Genomic DNA, 25,676 nt, shown 5'->3' with positions numbered 1-25,676 from the left:
TTCCCTCCTTCCTTCCTTCCTTCCCTCCTTCCCTCCTTCCTTCCTTCCTTCCTTCCTTCCTTCCTTCCTTCCTTCCTTCCTTTCTTGCTTTCTTGCTTTCTTGCTTTTCTTCTGCTTTGTGTTGCTGTCTGATTGTAGTTGACTGAGCAATGATCTCAAGATGGAGAGCTTTGTGGGTTTGCTAGGCTGGGAGATCCTAGATCCTCCGTTGACAGTAGTTGCATTGGTTCCCTTGTTGAAGGCAGCCAATAGCAGGAGGAGGTTGCATCTAACCTTGAACCTGCTATGAAACCTGGAAGGAATTGTTTGGACAGAGCAGAGTTGAGGTGATGTGAGAAGTGCCATTTTATTACTACAAACTACTTGATGGCTTTAAGTCCTAATTCCTCAGGAGAATGTAGCAGTTGTTATAAGCTGCTCTTTCTGTTTAAGTTTTTCTTTTAATGCAAGCTTGTAGGTTTTGTGTATGTTGGACATTTATTTTGTGTAGAGAAAATAAATAGCTGTCTCATATGTGATTTATATGGCACATTGAGTATTTTTCTATTCTGCACTTTCAGGAGATTCAAGACATGAGTCAAATCTTAGCAGTTTCCCCCCTCCCCTTAATTTCCAGGGTAAAGGTATACAGAGCCAAAGAATTCATGAGGAAGAATGTCAACCTTCTTTTAGGTGATCTATTTCCCCCAGAATTAAACCCAGTCCATGTGAGCATAAGTACAAAGCTGAGTGGGGCCCTTTAGTGGAGAGGGAAAGAGTGTGACTGCTAAGTCCTCTAGGGCCATTAGCAATTTTTAGACAGATGTATCTTGTTTATGCAGTTAATATACGTTCAGCTAATATACATCTAAAAATTTTAAGTAATTTTAATTCTTTCGAATCGAAGTATAATTTAAGAATATAACAATTCATAATTTAAAAGAATCCATGGTAGAGCCCTTTTGTCACAAGAATAATCAATATGGTTTGGAAATTTAATTTCTCATATATCATATTTTGGGATATAAGATATATATCAAAATTTGGAAATCTGAGTTTATATGCATGTAAATTTCAGTTGTTTTTACACATATTTTACTTCCTGGACATTTTGAGTAGACTCATAAGAACTCTCATAGACTCATAAACCTGTGACCTGCAACATTTTGGCACATGTTATTGTTTTTCAGTTTTATCAGAGTCTTTATGACCTCATTTGGAGTTTTCTTGGCAAAGGTAATGTAATTGTTTGCCATTTTCTTTTCTATCTAATTTTACAGATGAGGAACTGAGGCAAACAGGGTTAAGTGACTTGCCTAGGGTCACACAGCTAGCAAGTGTCTGTGGCCAGATTTGAATTCAGGAAGATAAGTCTTCTTGAATCCAGACCCAGCACCCTATCCACTGCTCCCCCAAGCTGCCTCTTGGCACAAGAGGTGCTTAATAAATCCTAGTTGATTTGACTCATCGACAAACTCATCTTCCAGGGCTAGAGTAATCCTTCTACTATTACATTCTATGTGGCATGATATACATTCAACAAATACTTCTCATACTCCTAAATGTGCAAACACCATGCTAGATGGTATGAATGAGGGATAAGGGACAAAGAAGCCCATAGAATTATCCCTAACCTCAAGGAGCTGATAGTTAATTGGAGAGAAAAGGTATGGACCTAAGTAAATATAGGTCCACCCAAATAAAAGCTAGGAGGATTCAACACACCAATAATAGAATGTCATGTTTTAAAGTTACTTACAATACATTCACTTAATAAATTAATTAACAAGAATTTATTGAGCACTGACTAGTAGCCAGCTCCTTTGCTAAGTGCTAGGGATGCAAAGAGAGGTAAAAAAAAAGGAGAGGCTCTCAAGGGGGTTAGATTCTAAGGGAGAAGGTGACAAATAGGCACATTTTTTATTGTTCACTCGTTTCAGTTGTGTCTGACTCTTCATGACCCCATTTGGGGTTTTCTTGGCAAAGATACTGGAGTGGCTTGTTATTTCCTTCTTCAGCTCATTTTACGGATGAGGAAACTGAGGCACACAGGCTTAAGTGACTTGCCTGCCCAGGTTACATACAAGATACAGAGTGAATAGGAGGAAATGTTAGAGGGGAAAGCTCTAGCACCTGGGGGCATGGAGAGAAAGTCGTTCTATAGAAAGTGATCTTTGAGTTGAGGATTAAAGAAAGTGGAATTTTAAGAAGGGAAAGTGAGGAGGGAAGCTAAGTCAGGTTTAGAAGACAGTCAGTGCAAAGCTCCAGAGATGAGAGATGGAGTATTGTGTGTACAGAGCATGAGTAGGCTAATATTGCTGAACCATAAGATTATATGGAGAAGAGTGAAGTATAAAAAGACTGGACAAGGAGGATAGGGCCCAGATGAATTAACTAGTGATTATTATTAGAATAAAAAGTATAAATATTCAGGGATTAGACATTTAGAGGCAGCTAGGTGGAACAAGTGATATAGTGCCAGACCCGGAGTCCTAACTCAAATGTGGCCTCAGATTCTTCCTAGCTTGTGACCCTGGACAAGTCACTTAACCTTGTTTGCCCAGCCCTTGCCCTTCTGCCTTTTAGACAGGAAGTAAGAGATTAAAAAAAACTAAAGTTGATACCAACCTGTGGATAGAATGGCTCACCAGATGTCTTATACAACCCTCCTTGGTAAATCATTCTTTAGAGTTAAACATAAAGTAAAGTAAACTCAGTTTTCATGAACTCCCCAAAATGTCCATCTCTGAAATGCCATGGCCGCTTGAGACTTGACCTATGGGGGAGATGGTGTGACTAGCAGAGCCTGATGACCCTCTAAAATATAACAGAGAAGTTGCCATAATTCTACATTTTCATAAAAATGGAAGTCTCCAAACTGTGAATGCTGAAACAATTCCATCATAGCTAGAAAAGCCACTTTCCTTCTCATGTTTTCAGAAAGTTCAAGAAAAGGGGCAAGAAAAGGCCCAAAGAGCCTAATTATTTTTTATCTAACTTAAGCAATGGGCAGGAGAATATGTCCTTTTTAACATAAAGTTCTAAAATCTCTCAGTTCGAACTCTCATCCACAGAAACACTCGGTTGAAGCAAAAATTCATACAACTTTTAGGTTTGCTTGGGGGACCCAACTTCTGAATCCCCTAATAATATGTCTTTGAACAGCTGGGGTTTACTTGTCTTCTCCTAAAGTCTCAGCCCTTTCCATTTCAGGGAATTTTTCCTCCCCCTTCACACATTAACATCTGCCAAGAAAAAAAGAAAGAAGAAAGAAGAAGAAAAAAATTCAGCTAAGAAGAGAACTCTGGGTGACTTCAGTGACCACAGCAGAGGTAAGTAAGGCTGGGAATTACTTTTCAATTTATTCCAGCCAGAGAGAAATGGAGTTTAAAAATTCAAGTTAAAAATGGCAGGGGAGAGAAATGTGCTTAGAGGAATGAAATATCTTTTCCTTCCTTCCTAGGATAAAGCCACTTTTCATTTAAGGTTCAATTCTTTGAGATCTGGAGATAGCTTGACATAACACTCTGACGTGGACCCCTACATGGGAGTGAAATACTTTCAGATGCTTCCATTTGTCTTAGCTTAACAACCATTCCTTTTACTGATATGTTGAATCACCAGAGACAAACACATAGTATTGGAAAACTGAAATGACAAAAAGAAGTTAATTCTTTCTTACTCCTTCCACCACTTTCCAACTAGATGTTCTCAGTCCTCCCCACCCCCAAACAAACAAACAAACAAACACAACAACAACAAAAAACAACTAGAGTTACCAAAAGAAAATTGCTTGTTTGGTTTGCTACTGCCATTCCAGAAAGAAGAGGGTGAAGGTTTTTTTGGAAAATGAGGTCCTGGTAGTCCTGTCTGCAAATATGAGACCTTGACTGCTCCAGGCTACCATTTTCTCATCTGTCAAATGAATTCTTATGATCTCCATCGTCCATTCTAGGGCTAACGTCCTGTGATGCTAGGAGATATTATCATAAACAGTCTGTCACAGAAGGCTCGTGACCTGGCTGCTCTACTCAGAAGGACTCATATGATTCTTAGAAATCCTGCCTCAATGCCAAGTCTAGAGGCAATTACTCTTGTCCATCTTCCAGATAAATTATTTAGCTTTTCAAAAGTCAAAGTTCAGTCGATGGCAGATGAAATTCTCCTTCTCCTTCTGATGCTTGTGACTTGTGGATCCGAGGTCCTTAACCTCCCTTTCCTAGCCTCTAAAATAAAGGGATTATAAATTAGATGGTCTTCAACATCCCTCCCAGCTCAAGATGAGTAATTTTAAGACCCCTTATTTTCTGCAAATGAATAACTGTAAGGAAACCATTAAACAGACTCCTAGAGTTGGATTTGAAATAATGAATAAAATAAGATCAGTATTTGTTGATTGGCAGGGAAGGAGGGGGGACCTACATTAGCAGCTAGGTGACAAAGTGGATGGAGCTCTGGGCCTGGAGCAAGGAAGATTTGCTTACTCTCTGTGTGCCCCTAAGTAAGTCACTTAACTTCTATTTGTCTCAAGTTTTCTTTTCTGTAAAATGAGGATAATAATATTACCCACCTCTCAGGGTTGTTGTGAGGATCAAATGAGATAATACTTGTAAAGTACATAGCACAGTGCCTGGCATATTGTAAGTGCTATAAAAATGTTCGCTATTATTAAAGCTCTTAGCATAGTGTTAGGAGCATAGAAGTTGCCATATGCAATTTGGAATTATGCCCAAAGAGGTATAAAAGAATGCATACCTTTTGATCCAGTAATACCACTACTAGGTCTGTATCCCAAAGAGTTAAAAAAAAATGAGAAAGGACCTGTTTGTACAGAAATATTTGCAGCTGATCTTTTTGTGGTGGCAAAAAAATTGGAAACTAAAGGGATGTCCTTCAGTTGGGGAACGGCTGAACAAATTGTGGTTTATGATGGTGATGGAATACTATTATGCTATTAGGAATGATGAACAGGATGGTTTCAGAAAGAGCAGGAAAGACCTTCATGAACAGATGTGGAGTGAATTAAGCAGAACCAGGAGAACACTATATAGAGTAACTGCAATATTGTGGAACGATCAAACATGATAGACTTTGCTACTAGCAGTAGTACAATGATCCAGGATAATTCTGAGCACTTATAACAAAGAATGTTATCCACCTCCAGAGAAAGAAATGTTGGAGTCAGAATGCAGATGAAAGCATACCATTTTTCACTTGTTTACTTGAGTGTATGTTTTGGGGTTTTGATTTTATAAGATTATTTACTTGCAAAAATGAATAATATGGAAATATGTTTTACATTGATAATGCATATATAACCCAGATTGAATTGCTTGTCAGCTCTGGGAGTGGGGAAGGAAGAGGGGACAGAGACAACTTGCATCATATAATGTGGAAATTTGTTATTAAAATAAAATAAAGATAAAAAAGGAAGTTTCCATTTAAATATTTATTCCTTTCCTTTCTCCCTTTCAACATTGCCAGATGTAGTTGTCAAATCAAAGGTTGTTTTTAACTAGCTATTTTACTTTTTATGTTACAAGGAGGGGTTTGATTTTGGGTTTGGGAAGGGGTAGGGATGGCTACAATCCTGAAAATCCATTCATTGTCTAGATCCAGATTATCCAGGTATCCAATAAAGGCATCAATAAAATCTTAAAAAAAAAATTAACCTAAGAGGCATAGTACATGCCACAGCTCTGTTTGTGATGCTATGAAGGCAATATATTTAAGAGATAAATAATCCTTCAGGATTTGATTTCTTCTGTAGGCTAAGTGAATAGCAGATACACTTGATGAGCGTTGTGAAGTCAGATCATCTCATTCTGGAAAGTCTTGATTCAGAGAAGTTTCTTTCCTGTTTTGTTTTAATGGAGGCAAGCAGAAGCTTTAAGCTGTCAGATTTACCCAACACATAGATGGAAACTCTGTTCTGGTGTGCTCCTGGACCTTCCATCTCTCGTCCCTGAATGTTTCTAAGCTTCTCTAACGCGTTTCTCTCCCCTCCTCTCGCTGCCCAGTCTCAGATCTGGACATTTCTGTTGTCAGCCGGAGGTGTGCCGAATGTGACACTTTCTGAATTCAGAGATGGGATAATTCCTTATTTGTATCTCTGTTTCCTATGAGCTGCTCTGCCGTCCCCCAGGGAGCTCTTGCTGCCATCAGCTTCACACAATCAAAGCAGGCAGACAGCAAATAGGAAATCCCAGGAAAAGTGTCACACGGAACGGACAAGCAGTGGAAACCCAGTCCCAGGTCAAAGCACTGACAAGTCGAACTCACTACCTACCAAGGAACAGGGGAGAGAGCTGCTTGGCTTTCTCGGTGCCCTGGATGCGAAGGCAATGATTGATTCACTGACCATCACCTATCAGGTCTGTCTAAAAACCCAGGCTTCGTGGGCGAAGGAGTTGATTTCATCTCTGCTGATATTACATCTAAGCCTAAAGTTGAAGGTACAAATGGAATTTGGATTCCCTAAGAGAAGGCTTCAGCAAAAGAAGAGATTTAAGGCCAAGACCCCATTTATAATAAGAAATGCCAGGATCCTTAGGGCATTCTTTTTGGGGGGGGAGGGTAGTTAGTCTGGGAAACAGGAAGAACTTGGTTCAAATCCCACCTCTGACTTATAGTGGCTACATGACCCCAAGGAAATAACTGCTCAGTGGTTCAACGAATAGAGTACTGGACCTGGAGTCAGGAAAATCTGAGTTTAAATCCAGCCTTAGGTATTGACATAAGTCACTTGGCCTCTGTTTAACTCAGTTTCCTCATCAGTAAAATGGGAATAATGATAGCACCTACATGCCAGGGTTGTGAGGATCAAATGAGATAATGATTGTTGAGTATTTAGCACAGTGTCTGGCAATAGTAAGCACCGATATAAATGTAAACTATTTTTAAAATTTACTATTTTTTAATGGATTAATACATGATTCATGCTCTTTCCTGTCCCTCCTCCCACCCACCCCCCAAAGCCAACGTGCAATTCCGCTGGGTTTTACATGTGTCAATAAATGTAAACTATTAAGCAGCTTCCTGGGTCTATGAAGGCAGATAAGGTACCAACTGGCACTAGTCAGGTTTCTTTATTCAGGAGTTTCTTAAACTAGTGGAAGCCAATCCTTGTCTTTACTTAATAACCACACAAAACAGCTATGAAAACTCTTCATCCTGCTGGTACTTTTTTTTTTTTTTAAATTCTTACCTTCCATCTTAGAATCAATACTGTTTGTCAGTCCCAAGGCAGAAGATCAGGAAGGGATAGACGATGGGGGTTAAGTGACTTGTTCAAAGTTACACTGCTAGGAAGTGTTTGAGGTCAGAATTGAACCCAGGACCTCTCCTCTCTAGGGCAGGCTCTCATTCCATGGAGCCAGGCAGCTGCCTCCACCCGACTGGTGCTTCACACCTCCCCAGGTTGGTAGAACCTGCTTGAACCTACAGTCAGTCTCCTAGCAGAACCTTTGAGAAGCCAGGGTCACCTCCATGCCACAAAGAGGTGTCAGAGGAGAATTCCCACAGGGTCTTGAAACCTACCTCAAAGGACACTTTTACCAGGAAGATTTCTCTGATCCTCTCAAATCGTTAAGGACCTTTCCTCCATAATGTCTTCTAAGCTTTTAATCTTCGAATTCTCAGGTGTCCTTATCATGTAATTGATCTGGACCCATGATTTCATAGCGAACAGAATTCCTGATAAGAAAATTCCCTCCATCATTGAAGATCAACAGCTAAGAATGCCCGAGTGATTTTCCCAGGGTAACACAGCTGTTAGTCAGACTTAAATTCAGGTTTGTTCTGACTCAGAGGCTGGTCTTCTACATGCTATGCAGAAATGCTTCTCTTATCATGCAATCCTGGATTTTCTAGTCATCTGTGTTGGAATTATATCTCCCTAAGAGATTGTCTGCTCAATGAGGAGCTTGCACCAACTAGAGTGGCTGGTGGTGCCTTGCCCTTCTCGTAGTGCCTAGCCTAGTGGTCTGCACATATTATTAAGTCTGCATATATTTAGTATTGATTATGAGACACAGGAGATGCTGACATAGCATGCTCACATCAACGATGGCACCACTTAAGCAAAGGAAAATTGCAGTTGCACAAAGGAAATGTGACCAGAGCAAATCCAGGGACATCTCTATCCAAATGTTCTAAAGGATTATTTGTTCCCAATTATGGTAGAGCCTTCTGAACTCATACTGGATTGATCAGCCACAGCTGATTCTCTTCAAAAATGAAGGATAAACAACAACAATCTAGTGGGCTGCATACTACATTAGATATTTAACACTAAAAGGACTGGAATTTTAAAATACTTCAAAAGACCAAACTATGTCAATTGACATTGGATTTTTTTTTAGATCCATAAGGCAGAGAAAATAGGATGAATATTTTTATTTTAAAGTAAAGTTATAATATTTTTGTGTCAAAAGATGACCTCGGTCTTTCTGGTGTTGATAAACTTTGACTGAATGTCTAATTTTTTAATTTTAATAAAATTTAATAATTTTTAATTTTCTGGATCAGGGATGTGTAAGAATGGTTCATCTGATTTTTGTGATAGTCCTTAAAAATGTTGGCAAATTAAAACAAAGCAAAATGTAAAAGAGAGAGAATTCCTGCCATCAAGGGAGCTGTATTTTAATGTGTGGAGGGAGAGTAGTATGTTACAGATACAGGGGAATGCTGGCTAAAGAACCCGATGAGTCCACAAGAATCTGAATGGAAACATACAGGAGATTGTCATTGTCTTTACTAGTAGCACTGGTAGTATTTGCCCTTCTCGTAGTGCCTAGCTGAGTGGTCTGTGCATATTATTAAGTCTACATGTATTTAATACTGATTGTGAAACACAGGAGATGCTGATTTGATTACCAGAGCAACAGTTGAAAAAAGGAATTAATGTATAATTATAGGTAGAGCAAATGGCAGGATACCTGGGAATGCCCTACTTTTTAACTGGATGGATGACTGGATGGAATGGGAAGCATGGTTTGATATGATAGATATGAATTAGGTGACTTTGTACACACCTAATAATCAAGACAAGCTTAGCCCCAGTGCATAGTTCTACATTTCCTCAGGTAGAAGGGGAGGAGAGAGAAAGAGGTCTTGAGAGCTTTGCTCCAGTCCATGTTACTACTTAACATAGTCATATGACACCAACAGAAGAATATTAGTGATAAGAATGGTAAACTTTTTAACTTTCTAAGTCTCTCTCTTAGCCCTCTTTTTTTATCTTATTTCTTAATGTAAATTACCTCTATTTCCCCCTCCCTTATCTTATCCCCTAGCTCTCTTTTTTCTTAATCTATAAGCCCTTCTAACATGCCCTCTCTTAATCTTTATCCCTCACCCTCCTATTCCCTTATAAGTGAAGAAGAACTTTACTTTTTTTTTTCAGAGACAAACTTGAGAGTGAATTTTCCCAAAGCACTTTAATTCACTCTCCTCCTCCTCCTCTTAAATTCAGGGCCCAGACATCTATAGACTGATGGACAAACTCTCTTGGTTGTCCATCCAGTTGTGTATATCATAGTCTAAGCAAGAGGCATTCCTTATCTACCTGATATTTCCTGAATAGATAATTAGACTGAACTCTTCTGAATGAAATCTGGATCTCATTTAATTGTCTCTACTGTGTTAGTGGGCTTTTGTACTAAGCACAATGTCATCTGCAAGAACCAATCCTTTCTAGAGAATCCCTCTTTATTATGGAATTATACTCTTTGCTGGAGTCCTCTATGACAACGGCCAGCATTCATCGTTCTGTTTTATTCCTCATTTAATTTTAATAACTATAGGATTGAGAGGTAGCATACAGTAATGGTTAGAGAACTGGGTCTCAGAGAGAGTGCGAGTTTGAGCCTCATCTTTGATGCTGTGACTGTGTGATCATTTTAATTCTGGGTGCTCTAGGCAACCCTCTAAGAGTCTAAGCTGCAAAGAAGATGCCAACCTGCATTGGTAGAATCAGTTTCCTTATTCAGGAATAGAACTGGCATCTATTATGTGAGGGCTTTCTGAGCCCCTTTCAGGAATGCTCCTCTGTCTTTGGTGTCTACCTTTCACCCAACTCTCACTTGTGGCTCCAAGAATCTGTAGCAGGCACAGTGGTCACACCCTGGTAAAACTGTCTTGGCAGATGGGCTAAGTTAATATCATCAACAGACCTCAAACCTGTTGGTGAGTTTGGGGATGTCTATGCCAAGCATGTGAAGACTTCCCTCATTGTAAAGGGTGGATGAGAACAATTTGTTCCAATGATCATGAAGGCAACTGAAAAAGGCACTGTGGAATGCTTAGAGTTTGGTCAGACATGGAAGATACCAAGGTCATCCTCTGCCCCTTGGGCGATCACTAGTCATCTTGGCTTTTGTCTTGCCACTAGACTGATGACTCTGCAAGAGAAAATGAGACTGATGACTTTATGCAACTGCGCCTCACTTAAATCCAATTCACTCATAAATCAAGACATCACTTCATGGTATCATTGGTGCTCTTCAAAATGAAGAATGAAGAACATCCATGACCTCATAGATCTGTGCCTAATTAAGAGGGTTATGGGACAAAATGATCTCTTTCCCACCCCTCACTTTTCTAAAGCACACAGCACCCAGTATTCTCGGGTAGTCTCCCATCCAAGTATAAATTAGGTTCAACTCTGCTTAGCTTTTGAGATCAAATGAGATTGGGTACATTCAGGGTGGTATTTCTGTAACCAAAAACGATCTCTTTCGATGAATCTTGAATCCTTTTCATCTTTAATATACACAAACAAGGTTCTTTGCTCATAGATAAGTGATCACAGTATCTCCCCCCAAAGAATCCTTTCATACACTAATGCTTGGAAACAGATCAGAGTACATAAAATGTATATGTTGCTGACTTCTGAATCACAGGATATTAGAACTAGAAAGGGGCTTAAAGATGATCTAATATAGCCCTTCATTTGACAGACTGGGAAACTGCAGGTAGGAAGGTATAGTGATTTATCCCAAAATCACACAACTTACAAAGAGATAGTTAGGACTCAAATGCAAGTGTTCAGATTTTTTTAATCTAGTACTTTTTTCACTATACCTTCCAGATACGCATTTATCATGTGTCAGACATTGTGCAAAGCACTAGAGATACAAGAATGAAGATGGAATAGTTCCCGCATTCAAGAAGATCACATTCTTTTGGGGAGACAATACAGAATCAGAAAAATCAGAATTGTTCTGGATCATTGTATTGCTGTTAGGAGCAAAGTCTGTCACATTTGATCATTCCACAATATTGCAGTTATTGGGTGTAATATTCTCCTGGTTCTGCTTTTTTCACTCTGCATCAGTTCCAGCTCTTTCTGAAATCATCCTGTTCATCATTCCTTACAGCACAATAGCATTCCATCACCATCATATACCACAGCCATTTTCCAATTGAGGGACATCCCTTTAATTTCTAATTCTTTGCCACCACCAAAAAGAGTAGCTATAAATATTTTTATACAAACATGTCCTTTGCCATTTAAAAAAATCTCTTTGGGATCCAGATCCAGTAGTAGTATTACTGGATCAAAAGGTATGCATTTTTATAGCCCTTTAGGCATAATTCCAAATTGTTTTCTGGAATGGTTGGATCAGTTCACAACTCCACCCGCAATGCATTGCTGTCCAAATTTTGCCACATCTCTTTCAATATTTATCATTTTCTTTTACTGTCATATTGGCCAATCTGATAGGTATGAGGTGATACCTCAGAATTGTTTTAATTTGCATTTCTCTAATCAAACTGGTTTTAGAACATTTTTTCATATCATTATCGATAACTTTAATTTCTTCATCTGAAAACTGCCTATTTATATTCTTTGACCATTTATCAATTGGGAAACAACTTGGGTTCTTATAAATTTGACTTAGGTCTTTATATATATGAGAAATGAAACCTTTATCAGAGAAAGTTTTTATAAATTTTTTCTTTCAGTTTGTTGTTTCTCTTCTAATCTTGGTTGCATTGGTTTTGTTTGTACAAAACCATTTTAATTTAACAATCAAAATTATTCATTTTACAATTCTTTCCTTCTTCAATTTTACAGTTCTTTCCTTTTCCATAGATATGACAAGTAAACTATTCTATATTTCCCTAATTTGCTTATAATATCATGCTTTATGATTAAGTCATATGCCCATTTTGACCTTATCTTGATATAGATAAGGTGAGATATTGAACTAAACCTAATTTTTGTGATACTGTTTTCCAATTTTCCTAGCAGTTTTTGTCAACTAATTTCTTCTTATCCCAAAAGCTGGGATCTTTGGGTTTATCAAACACTAGATTGCTGAGGTCATTTACCCCTAGTCTATTCCATTGATCAACCCTTCTATTTCTCAGTGATTCTTTAATTATCTCTCCTTGATCTATTTTCCAAGAAAGTTTTTCCTATACCATATTTCACATTTTCTTTTGTTTCTTCTGTATTTTTTTTACTTTGTTTCATTGTTTCTTGATGTCTCACAGAATTCTTGATGTCTCACTTGGCCAATTCTAATTTTTTAGGATTTATTTTCTTCAGTGAGATTTTGTAACCCTTTGATCATCTAGCCAATTCTGAGTTTTAAGAAGTTATTTTCATCAACATTTTTTGTGCCTCTTTTACTGTTCAGCTGATTTTGGTTTTTAAAGAGTTCTTCTTCAGTATTTTTTGTGCCTTTTTTTACCAATCAGTTAATTTTCATGCATAGCTATCATTTTCATAATTTTTCTCCTATTGTTCTTCTCTGATTTAAACTTTTATGTTTCTTTAGCTTTTTAAAGATTTCTTATTGAGTTTATGTAAAATCTGCAATGTTTTTTGAAGCTTTGCTTGTAGATGTGACATTGTTAGCTTCCTCTGAGTTCCTGTGTTGAGCTTTCTCATTTTCATAGCACCTTTTTTATGGTTGAGGTTTGTGTTTTGTGTTTTTTGTGTTTTGGGTAGCTATTGTCACTATTTGCACATTTTTTCTGGCCTATTTCTTAACTTTGAACTTTGTGTTAAGATTGGATTCAGCTTATTTATGAAGAGATTTCCTGGCCTGAGATTCTGTCTTTTGCACCCTTCTGTTCTTTCCTCAACTTAGTCTGGGAGCCTGTAAGTTTTCAGTATTTCGAAAATAGTATGATCTGGGGAGATGTCTATTTACTGAATTCCTTGTTTGTGCACAACTCCTTACAAAGGTAGGGCTCCTGTTCCCTTGAGACCTAGACTATTCTCCTCTGCCTTGGAACTGTGACCTGGAACTACCTAATGGGCAACCTCTAGATAGCATATATTCCTGCTCACAGTTCTAGTACATGGTTCTCCTGGGATCTCATTCTGCCCATGTATTCAGGTTCCTTTAGTTTCCCTGGACACCTGACTTCTCCCTGCCATTGCTTTACTATATAGCCCAATACCATTTCTGCTGCTTTGATCTTAGCCAAAACCTACCTCAATGTCCATAGACCTCTCTGAATTTCTTCTTAAGTTAGGATGAAAATTGTCTCACTGTGACTTTTTCTTGAATTTCCCACTTATAATTTGGGTTAGTATGTTTTTTAGATCATTGTGGAAGAGGTTGGTTGGGGGGGGGGGCAGAGGTTTGGCAAATTGCTAAGCTCTTTCACTCTACCATCTTGACTTCAACTTAAGTATACAACTTTGACCTATAGCTCACATTTAGATTACACATAAAAATTTTACCAAGTGTTTTCCTTAGGGACAATCCAGTAGGGTAGATAATAATCACATGGATAATGAGATTATCCCTTTTTCTTAGATGAGAATGGAGGTATATTAGGTTGAAATGACTTAAAGTCACACAGTCAGTTAAAAAACAATGGGACTAGGATTGGAATCCAATTTTTTCAACACTAGACCCATTATACCACTGTCTCTCAGCAATTCTGGAGCAGATAACTTTTCTTCTTTGAAGCATGGGAGATCATATAAACATTAAATTATTTATTAATCATTTCCTGCTTCTCTTTCTCAGCTTTAAATCTATACTTTTGAGATGGGTAAAAGCAGTAAGTCAGAATAGTCATGCAGAAAAAAAAACACACATACACACACACAAAATACATATACAAAGTTTCCCAAAAATCTTAACTTATTTTTGCACTTTAATAACTTCAGAATCAGAAATACTTCAAGCTTACAAAAATAATATATGCAAGGTCAACTATTTACACCTTTAAATATTAATTATTTTTCAAAATCTGACATAATTGCCATCATGTGCTATACAATACTCTAGTTGATTTTCAAACTTATTTAAAACCTTTCAAATCATCTGCTTTTTAAATTCTGAAAGGATTATGTTTATAATACTAGCCATAAGGATCTAAAGAATAAGATTTGGGTGCATATGTGACAATTTTGAGGTGACCTCACAAGAAAAAAGTCTAATTGACACAAACCAGGTAACTGAGGTCATTAAGCAAAAGGACTTCATCTGCTGATATAGTCTATGGGAAAATTGTCATCTAGAAACTGTCATGCGAACATGCATAATAGCAGGCTTGTCTTGTCTTGTTAAATTTAAAAATTATTATTAAAATTCATAAAATTAACTAGGTAAAAAGAAATGTAAATAACAGGTGGTGTTCTTATACATTTGAAGGACTTTAAAAACAATTGAAGTTTAAAACAGTACTAAGTATTTTGGGACATTGTGTGATAATGTGTGTGTGTAGATGTATATGTAATATCTTCAAAAGATCCTCACAGCAAAATTTATTTGAATTTGCTTTCATCTGTGTGTGTATGTTGTTTCATTGACACCTAGATGATAGAGTATATACAGTGCAAGATCTGAAGTCAGTAAAATCTGAGTTCAAAGCTGGTCTCAGACATTTATAAGCTGTGTGGCCTGGACAAGTAATTTAGCCCTGTTTGCCTCAGTTTCCCCACATGTAAAATGAGCTGATTAAAGAAATGGCAGACCACTCCAATATCTTCATCAAGAAAATACCAAATGGAATCATGAAAAGTCAGACATGATTGAAACAAATGAACAGCAAAAAATGTGGTTTCATTGGTATAGGAAACTCTCAAGTAGGAGGAAATTCCATCTACCAGTACAACTCAGCACCTATTCTATAATTTATAGCTTTGGAGAGTTGGCTCAGACACTAAGAAGTTAAGTAACTTACATAAGTTCACACAGCCAATAAATAATAATAATAATAATAATAATAATAATAACAGCAATAGTCAGCATTTGTATTAGCATTTACTATGCACCAAGAACCATGCTAAATGCTTTATCAATATTATCTCATTTTATCATTTGATATGTCTCAAAAAGGTAGGATTTTTTTAAACCCTTAACTTCTGTGTAATGGCTCCTTGGTGGAAGAGTGGTAAAGGTAGGCAATGGGGGTCAAGTGACTTGCCCAGGGTCACACAGCTGGGAAGTGTCTGAGGCTGGATTTGAACCTAGGACCTCCCGTCTCTAGGCCTGGCCCTCAATCCACTGAGCTACCCACCTGCCCCCAAAGGTAGGATTTTAATGCACATCTTCCCAAATTCAAAAGCTGACTCAGTCTATTATATCACCCAGAAGCAATGACCCCTCACATTCATTTATCAGTAAATAAAATAAGTAAATGCCCAATATCATTTTTCAGAGGTTGGAGAGGTTTACAAAATTTAATAAAGAAGGAAAGGGTATGGACAGTTCCCAAAGGTTGGGAATCAGTGCAGTGGTAATGAGGAGAAGAACAGAGTGTTACCGATAGGATCTATTGATGCCCTTTAGTCTCGGCCCAAATTCCAGACTTCCACAATTGTCCTAGACTGGATTAAAATTTATGGAGTGGCCAAGAAGAGTTGATATATCTGGTTCAAAAACTGCATTCTGCCTCCTATATGATATGTGTAATGATAATGAAGAGATCTTTGTACTCATAAGTAATAACTTTGGGATTAGAGAGATTTTATTTGACTAAGAAAAAAATTTATTTTATAATGACCTGTTCTTGTTGGCAAAGTCATTCATTCAGGTCTCTATTTAAGGGAAAGAACTCAGAACTCTGACTGCCTCATCATTGCTCCAACACCTCCCAAGAAGATTTTAAAAGAATCTCCTCCCTTGGGGTTGGCATCCACTTTTAGTCTTCAAGATTGGGAGTGGGGAGGAATTATTTTAGTCCTTCCCAAACAAACTGTTTAACCCTTGGTTGAAACTTCTGGGGTGTGAATTTAAGGATAGCCCAGAGGAAAAGGTCCCTCTGCTGGCCCTGGCAGAGCAAAACAATGGACGTTCCCACACATTACCACAGTTCAAGGCAGTGAGATTTGGCTCATGCAGGAGAAGGAACTGCTTGGGAAGTTACACCAAAAAGGCAGACAGACCAACCCAAACTCAGATAGTAAAGAATATTATACTTGTCTTTTGACTCCTTGGTGTTGGCTTATCGGATGCCCCTGATCCCACTCTGTGGACTCCCCTAAATCCTTTATAATCTGGAAGCACCCTTCGACCCTTTCCTTTCCCATTAGTGTAATTAGAGTCATCAGAGCTCAGGGCTCCTCGATGGATCTAGTCTGATTTCCAAAAAAGAAAGCTGAGACCTAAAGAGAAGCAGTCTATCCCTCTCTCCTCCATTCTATAGAAAGTAGCAGTGAGATGATAGAAAGAATCTAATATCTAGATTCAGATTCAGCACACGGGGATTAGAACCTTGACTCCACCACTAACTGGCAACCATGTAGATCTGAGCATATTTCCTGGAATAATCAGCACATTTCAGGTATTTGAAAAAAGGGTGTTTGACATTTATCTCCATAATAATAAAGCCTCGTGTATATATCATGTTCTTCTCACAGCTGCTCTATGGAGTTGGCTGAAAATGCTAATGTTCCCATTTTAAAGATGAAGACACACAAAAAAGAACATGGAATTGAAACCACAAGTCTTGTGCCTATGTGTCCAAAGCTCTTCCATTACACCACACTGAAGAAAGGCCACAGAATTCAGAGGAAAAGCAAGTAGATCATAGCACCTGAGATCCAGACTTCCACTCCCTGACATGGTTCCCTGACTTCAAGGGTTACTGACTTCATCAGTGTCTTTTGAGAGGTTTGGTCCTTGACATTTTTATTTTATTTTTTGAAACCCTTACCTTCCGTCTTGGATACTATGTATTGACTCCAAGGCAGAAGAGTGGTAAGGGCAGGCAATGGGGGTCAAGTGACTTGCCCAGGATCACACAGCTGGGAAGTGTCTGAGGCCAGATTTGAAACTAGGACCCCCTGTCTCTAGGCCTGACTCTCACTCCACTGAGCCACCCAGCTGCCCCCAGTCCTTGACATTTTTAGAGAGTTGAGAGAATATATAAATATATGTAATATGTATATTGTAATCTTATAGAAAAGTTGTACAATAATTTTATTATTATATATTATAATATACTTTATTACATATGATATAATTAGATTATATGTTATATAATTATATATTATAATATATTATCTATTATATGTTTATATAATTATATATTGTAATATATTATATATTATAATGTGACATTATAATATATAAGTATAAGACTAAATTATGTACTATTATATTTGATTATTTATAATAATATATTATTATATATTATATTTTAGTCTTATGTTTATATATTATACTACCTTGTATTATAATATATAAACATTATTATATTATAAATATATTATTATATAAACTATATTATACCTTATATAAAATAAAATAGATATATTATGTTATATATCACATATAATATACATACATCTGATAGAATGAAGTATGTATATATACCATACTATAACAACATAAAAATTCTATTATGTATTATTACAATTCTATAATATATAACATTGTTAAGAAAAACATGCCTTTTTTCTTAACAATTTTGTCACTGAAATCATTGCTCCCAAATGGTGGTCTCTTCTATATCTAGATCATGCTGAGCCAATATGAGGCTGACTAGCTGCGTTTTTCATAAATCGCCATTAATCCAATTTGTTAACAACAACAAAAAAAGGAACTTCAGCACTAGCCTGGGAACTCCATTTTGCTGAACAGACATCCCTTTGTAACAACACAGGGGAGATGTCAGGTGGGAACATTCTTATCTAATGCAATCAGCAGGCATAGGCTCCGTCCTGTCACCAGTGACTCAGATGCTCCTTGACGACATCCCTCTGAACCCTCTACTTCAATGAATGTGCCTCCCCAGAACCTCAGTATTCTTGCCTTTACTGAAGAGAGAATTCTTTGAAAGTCAAGGAGAACAAGCACTCTGCATATCATAAAATAACATCAAGCAAAATGTGGCCGTAAGTGAATATAATTTGATGTTAAAAAATAAGGCATGATTCATAGAGCATCAAAACACCAAAAAACCCAGGCTAAAGGGAATATTAATGACAATGAATGGGAAGGGGAAGAAGGGGAAGTCCACTCTAGGAACTGACCATCCACAGGAATTGTTTATGGGAAATAATGGCTCCTTTGATGACCCATAATGCAAATTTCTAATGGTTTCCAGTGTTTCTATTAGAATGTGATGTAAAATCAGTGACACTGAAGAATTCCAAATTATCTTGAGAATAATATCAGTTAAATACTTCAGTGTTTTAAGTCAATGGTAGAACTTGGCAACCCTAAACTGAATATAATCAAGCCCTGCATTAACACAATCATAGTTTCTAGAATGAAGGAAGTGATAATTCCATTGTACTCTGCCCTGATTGGAGCAAATCTGGGGAACTGTATGCAAGTCGCTAGGCATAATGTTTTAGGAAGAACACAGATAACCTGGAGAGCACCTGTCCAGGGAATGATGCGTAGGATAGTGAGGAGATGAGGAGCCCTGCTTGAAGGAACAAGTGATGTTTGCTCTGAAGCAGGAAGACTTCAGGGGGACCCGATAAGTGTCTTTAAGAATCTGAAGGGAAATTATTAATTAAATAAAAAGTGGAAAAAAAGAATCTGAAGGGGTCTCATGCTGATAAAGGGCTTCTTTTTGTGAGGTCTCAGAAGGCAGAACTAGAAATAATGGGTGGGAAGTTGGGGGATTCTATTTTGACTTGATTTAAGAAAGAATTTCCCCAAAGTGGAATGGGTTACCCCAGGAGCTTGTCTAGAGATATTTAATCAGAGGATGGATGATCAATTTAGAGCCTAGTTCCCCTACCCACACCTTTCTAGTCTTCTTATACCTTATACTGCCACAAGCAGCAGCAGCCCCCTTTCTTCATGATGTACTCTTCAATCCAACAACACTGGCCTCTTTGCTCTTCATAAAAAATAAAAAAATACTTGGGGTCAGCTAGATGGCTCAGTAGATAGAGAGCCAGGCTTAGAGATGCTAAGTCCTGGATTCAAATCTGACCTCAGATACTTTGTAGTTCTGTGACCCTGGGTAAGTCACTAAATCCCCATTGCCTACCCCTTCCTACTCTTCTGCCTTGGAACCAATACACAGTATTGATTCTAAGATGGAAGTTAAGGGTTTAAAAAGAAAAAGAAGAAGATGGTTATGAGATCCAAATGAAATAATATATGTAAAGGGGAAGGAATCTCTTTGGAATGAAACAATCTTCAAAGTGTTTTTTAAGAAAGAAAAAGGATTCTTTATATAGTGTATAGAAAGAAGGCAATAACAGAGGACACACACTTGCAAAGGGCTCTATAAATGTCAGCTACTATTGTTTTACTCTTAAAATAAAAAGAGGGGCAGCTAGGTGACTCAGTAGATAGAGTGCTAGCTCAGAAGTCAGGAAGACCTGGGTTCAAATTTGGGCTCAGACATTTCCTAGCTGTGTGACTCCTCACTCCAGGGAAAATAGATTTCCTTTAGGTTTGTGGCTTAGGTTTTTTGGCTTTGGTTTGTCTTTGTTCCCTCTGAAAACAAAGTAATCGAATAAAAGAAAATTGTGGATGGGGGCTCCATTTCACCTTTGGCTGACCATGTGGGAGCATGGGAAATGGAGTGCACCCCCTCGTAGCTGCTGGCCCAAATTCTCATTCTCAGGACACAAAGTTTATGGCTACAGTCTTTTGTTCTTTCGATGAATATCAAGACAAGCAAATATTCTGCTTACTGTGCAGCAGCCCAGAAAAAGATATGTCCATATTAGAAACATTAGTAAGAGCTGCTTGGCTCCCCTCCAGAATGGCCTAGAAGGATGCAAGTTAAAATTTCCAGGTCTGACTTCATGCTGAGCATATCCTCTGGATGTCCAGTTTGAAGATGTAGTACAGGGGTCAAGAGGCCCAGTCCGGGGGCCTGAATCACGGCAAGGAAGCTTCACTTTAGACATAAGACAACTTTCTTGCTGAGAGGAGTAAGATTTTAGACCAATTTTTCAAAGTAGGTGGTAGAAATTTTGAAAGACTCCAACAGGTTAAGCCGGGATTACTTGGAGATAAGGGCATCTAGGGGGCACAGTAGATAGAGTATTGAACCTGAAGTTAGGGGACCTCATCTTTCTGAGTACAAATCTAGCCTCTGACACTTAGTAGCCAGATGAGCTTGGGCAAATCACTTAACTTGCTTACCTCATTTTCTTTATCTGTAAAATGAGCTAGAAAAGGAAATGACAAGTCACTCTAGCATCCTTGCTAATGTACCATAAATGATGTGTAGATTAATTAAAATAAAACCATGGAAAGACTTACATGAAATTATGAAGAATGAAATGAGCAGAACTAAGAGAAAATTATAACAGCAGCAGAAATATTGCAGAATGATCTACCTCCAGAGGAAGAACTGATAAAAAGGAAATAAGCAAGACATACATATGTACATATATCTCTTGTCAAGTAATGCTTTCTCTAATGGGGGGAGGGAGGAAGTTACCTGGGAATTTTAATATAACAAACAAATACATTTAAATTTTATAAAAGGAGAAAAGATACTGGAGTGGTTTGCTTTTTCCTTCTCCAGCTCATTTTACCGATGAGGAAATGGAGGCAAACAGGGTTAAGTGACTTTCCCTGGGCCCCATGTCTGGGGTCACATTTGAACTCAGGTCTTCTTGACTCCAAGCCTAGTGCTCTAACCACTGTACCACATAACTGTTTTGAGCCTAGATTATCTGACACTAAACTCATCATTGGTGCTTTTTAGAGATCACTTGACTAAAAGTCAAATGAATCCTGGATTTTTCTTTTTCAAACTACATTACAGAGTGAGTTTCACTTCTAAGACTTTGAGAAAGTAGTCGATACTCAATATTTCCTCTTATTTACTACTCAGTGACTCCTTAACCCCTTGTAGTTTGGCTTCTTCCTACCCATCTGTGATTGAAATTCCTTTCTTGGAGATCACTAGGGATCTTCTCATTGCCATATACAAAGGGTCTTTCAACTTTCATCTCTACAGTTTTTTTTTTAAACATGTTTGTTGTGCAGATCATCTATACATCTATTCTCCAATTTTGACTTCAGAAGCAATAAATTCTCCTGCTTCTTTTCCTACTGGTTGACCATTTTCTCTGTCCTTTATCAGTTTCCCAAATTCCTTAATGTTGATTTTTCCCGAGATAAAAATCTATCCTCTTCAATCTTCTTTAGCCATCTTCTATGGCTCCTACTGTCACTTCTGTGAAGATGACTCCCAGATCTAGCCCTGAACTTTCTCCAAAGCTTTGGACATCCATCTCAATCCACTTGCAGTACTAGGTGGTATAGCAGATCAATACTGCCCTGAGCCTAGGATCAGGAAGACCTGACTTCAAATTCAGCCTCAGGTACTTATTTGTGTGACCTTGGGCAAGTCACTTAAACCTCTCTCAGTCTCAGTTTCCTTATCTGTAAAAGGAAGATAATGATAGACCTACCTCTTAGGGTTATAGTGAGAATTAGATGCAATTATAAATATAATAAAAAATAAAATATATAACAATATAAAAATAAATAAAAAATAATTATAAAGCATTTAGCACAGTGCCTAGCACATGGCAAGCACTAAATAACTGCTTTGTTATTATTATTATCACCTGAATTTGGGAAGTAGTATTGTAAAATGGAAAAAACAATGAACTTCAAAGGTTATTACTGTTCATTCATTTTAGCCTGCACCTGACTATGACCCCATTCGGGATTTTCTTGGCAAAGATACTGGAGAGGTTTGCCATTAGGTAAACAGGGTTAAGTGATTTGTTTAGGGTCATACAGCTAGTAAGTATCCAAGACCAGATTTGAACTCAGGAAGATGAATCATTCTGATTCTAATTCTGGCACTCTATCTACTGTACCACCTTTAATATAGCCCGAGATTGCATTAGCTCGTTTAGTTGCCATACCACAGGGCTGGCTCCTATTAAGATGTCAGTTCACTAAACCCCTCAGATCTTTCTCAAAACCGACTGCTATCTATCCATGCTTCTCCTATCTCATACTTGGGAAACTGGTTTTTTGCATCCAAGCATAAGATTTTTATGTTTACCTTATTAAACTGCATCTTATTAAATTCAGCCCAATGTTCAATCCACCAAAGTCCTTTCAGATCCTGTCATTCATTGGCTTGCTCTCCCTCCCTGCAAATTCGATAAGCAGACTCTCTATGCCTTTATCCAAGTCACTGATTAAAATGTTAACAGCACAGGGTCAAGCACAGGTCCTTAGGGTACTCCACCGAAGACCTCTTGCCACATTGACATGGAACCGTTGCCAACTACAGTCTATATTCAGCCATCCAATCAGTTCTTAATCCTTCTGACTGCATGATTTTCTACTTTTTCATTTTTCTCTATGAGAATAGTATGAGATACTTTATCAAAAGTTTTGCCAAGATGGCAAAATCCTACCACTTGCCAATATACTAATCCTGGCAAAAAAAAAAAAAAAAAGAAAACAGGGCTAACTTGGCATAAACTATTTTTTTTTCTAAATCCTTACCTTCCATCTTTGAATCAATAACTATGTATTCGTTTCAAGGCAGAAGAGTAGTAAGGGCTAGGAAATTTATTTTAAATAGTGTCTTCTACTCCCTACCTCTTTGATTTGTTCTCCCTAATCTTTTTTATTTTTTTATTTGAAAAATATTTAATTAATTAATTTAGAATGTTTTTCTATGGTTATATACCTAATCTTTTTTCAACATACATTTTTCCTATACTTGCCAAGAAGGAATACCAAAGGAGTTCATTATGACACTTTGGGTCCAGGGACAAAGAGAATGCTGGCTTCATTTGTGTTGCATGCTATGATAGAAGGGATAAGGTGAGATATAATGATTTTCCTTTAATGTTATAGTGTTTGACAAGCACTTTACACTTTATCTCATTTGATCCTCATAATCTATCATGCAATGTAGGTGCTATAATTATCCTGCCTATTTTACAGATGAGCAAACTGAGGTAGGCAAAGGTTAAATGACTTACCCAGGGTCACACAGCTTAAGCCTGTCTGGGGTCAGATTTGAAATAGGTCCTTGACTCCAGGGCTGGCACTCTATCCTCTCTACCACTTACCTGCTAGCATTTTCAGATTTACTAGTAAATCCCAGGCTTCATTTTAGGTCCCCTGATTTAGTCCAACCCCTTGATTTTACAGATGCATAAAGTGAAGCCCAGGGAGATTATTAAAGGACATAGAGCTAATGAGCAAAAAAGACTCACGCCTGGACTAAACCAGGGCTTTCTTCTTGCTACTGCTCAAATAGCCTCTAATGATCTTGAACTCGTCAATTTATTCATTGGTATCTATTATATATTCTCTATATAGATATCTATCAGTTAGTATATTATATACCTATACAATATCTAATAACATATATTAGATATATCTCTGATATAATCTATTAATTATTATAGTCAGGCATAATGGAAAGACAATTGACTTTAGATATCTGGCTAATGTCCTTTGACATTCCAGCTTTGTGACCATGAGCAAGATGAGTCTAACCTCTCAGTGCCTACTAAGACTTTAAGTTATAGATGAATTCTATAATTTTTTGGTAGGGAAGGGATTTTCCACAGTGGAAATATTTGGAATTGATGAAACCACAAAGGTCTTGACACCTCAAAATGCACACACACACACACACACACACACACACACACACACACACACTGAAACACGTACATACACTCTGGCTACTTCTCAAGAAGCAATTAAAAAATTTAACAATGTATTTTATTTTTATTATTTTTACCAGTTACATGTATCAACAAATTTCCAGACGTGTTTTCAGAAATTATATGATCAAACTTGTCTCCCTCCCTCCCTTCCTTCCCTTCCCCTCCCAGACCTGGCAAGTGATTCCATCTGGGTTATACAGGTATTATCACACAAAATATATTTCCATATTGTTCATTGTTATAACTGAATAATATAAAACCGAAATTCCAAAACATAAACCCAAATAAACAAGTGAAAAATCGTATGTTTTGATCTGCATTCCAATTCCAACAGTTCTTTCCCTGGAGGGGGATGGCATTCTTTGTCCCAAGTCCCTCAGAGTTGTCCTGGATCTTTGTAAGAGTAGCTAAGAGTCTATCACAGTAGATCATTCCATAATGTTGCTGTTACTGTGTTATACAGTATTACACAGTATAATGCTTTCAAGAAGCAATTTTTAATAAAACCAAACAATATAACTTTATGTCTTGGCTTAAATATAGACTTAACTAGATAGAAGTAAAGCCCATTGGAGAGCCCCAATTCTCCGCCTTACTTCGCCTTCCAATAACACTCTCCCTAAAAAATGAAAGACCTAATCGAGAAGGAAATTTTATCCACATTCATATTCAACAAGAAACCAAATGCAGGCCAGAAAGACTCTGTATAAGTCTTTATTTTTCTCTTAGGAAGGGGTTGGACTTTAATGAAACGTCTCCCAAAGCCCTCCATCCCAGAATGGCAAAAGAAGAAATGGGAGGAAGAGTTCAGCCTCCAGAAGCTCCCCTTCCTCATTACTTGGACCTCTTAGCCAAGTCCTGCTTGGCCCCCTACTGGCCTTGCCCAAGAATCACGATGGGCTCTTCTGATGCATAATGGTGCCAGACTGCCATCCAAGGCGACAGAGGCACAAAATTTAGGTACCGAGAAAAGAGATACTTCAATTTCAAGCTTAAAAATGACTTCAAGTCCCCGAGGACTCAGAAGCAATTTAGAGGCTGATACCCTGAACAAGAAAAAGGTTAGAAGATTAAGACCAACTGCTGTTTGGATAAATGGCTGGTAATTGCCCATATCTGCAATTATGTCCTGGCATATAATTTCTCCGTTACCTTGGTCCTCTCCTGCGTCCCATCAGGCCTTATGCGGTACGACTTCACCCTTACACTCTTCTTCTGACGAGCTTTCATAACATCATACTCTACCTCATCCATCAAGGCCCTGCAAGCTAAACAAGACAAAAAAAAATACAGCCAGTTATGGAAGAAGGGAGGGAAAGGAGAATAGATGGAAAAACAAAGCACCGGTGAGTAGAAAAAATTCTGTTTGCACGGCTTGACTTGGGGGCAGGGAGAATGCAGTGTAGGGTGACAAATGGGTCTCCCAGAAATGGTGGGAAAGTAGAACCATTTTTCTGCCTTGTCCAGCTGTCAGTGAGCTGAGGTTTGTAGCATTTCTAATAGTCCCCAGGTAACAAAAAAAAGGTAAAGGTTTTATTTCTCTCTGCTTCTTGCCCATCAGCAAAATCACAACAATGAGTCTGAAGAGTTCATTCCCCCACCCTAAGTCTGGGGTGCCCGGTCA

The 25,676-nt window shown here is 37.8% G+C and overlaps 1 protein-coding gene across 1 annotated transcript in view; it reads right to left on the bottom strand.

Moving 5' to 3' along the window:
* The window catches only part of CNPY1 (canopy FGF signaling regulator 1), a 49,234-nt gene extending 23,919 nt beyond the window's left edge, over nucleotides 1-25,315 (bottom strand). Inside the window, exon 1 of the mRNA XM_044677376.1 lies at nucleotides 25,205-25,315. Within this exon, the coding sequence (XP_044533311.1) occupies nucleotides 25,205-25,306 (102 nt within the window). The 5' untranslated portion in view covers nucleotides 25,307-25,315. The remainder of the gene's footprint in view (nucleotides 1-25,204) is intronic.
* Nucleotides 25,316-25,676: the final 361 nt, after the last annotated feature.

This window comes from Gracilinanus agilis, chromosome 5 (assembly GCF_016433145.1).
Source record: "Gracilinanus agilis isolate LMUSP501 chromosome 5, AgileGrace, whole genome shotgun sequence".
Lineage (NCBI taxonomy): Eukaryota > Metazoa > Chordata > Mammalia > Didelphimorphia > Didelphidae > Gracilinanus > Gracilinanus agilis.
Note: the sequence above shows the minus strand (reverse complement) of the source record. Positions and strands in the feature narration are given on the sequence as shown.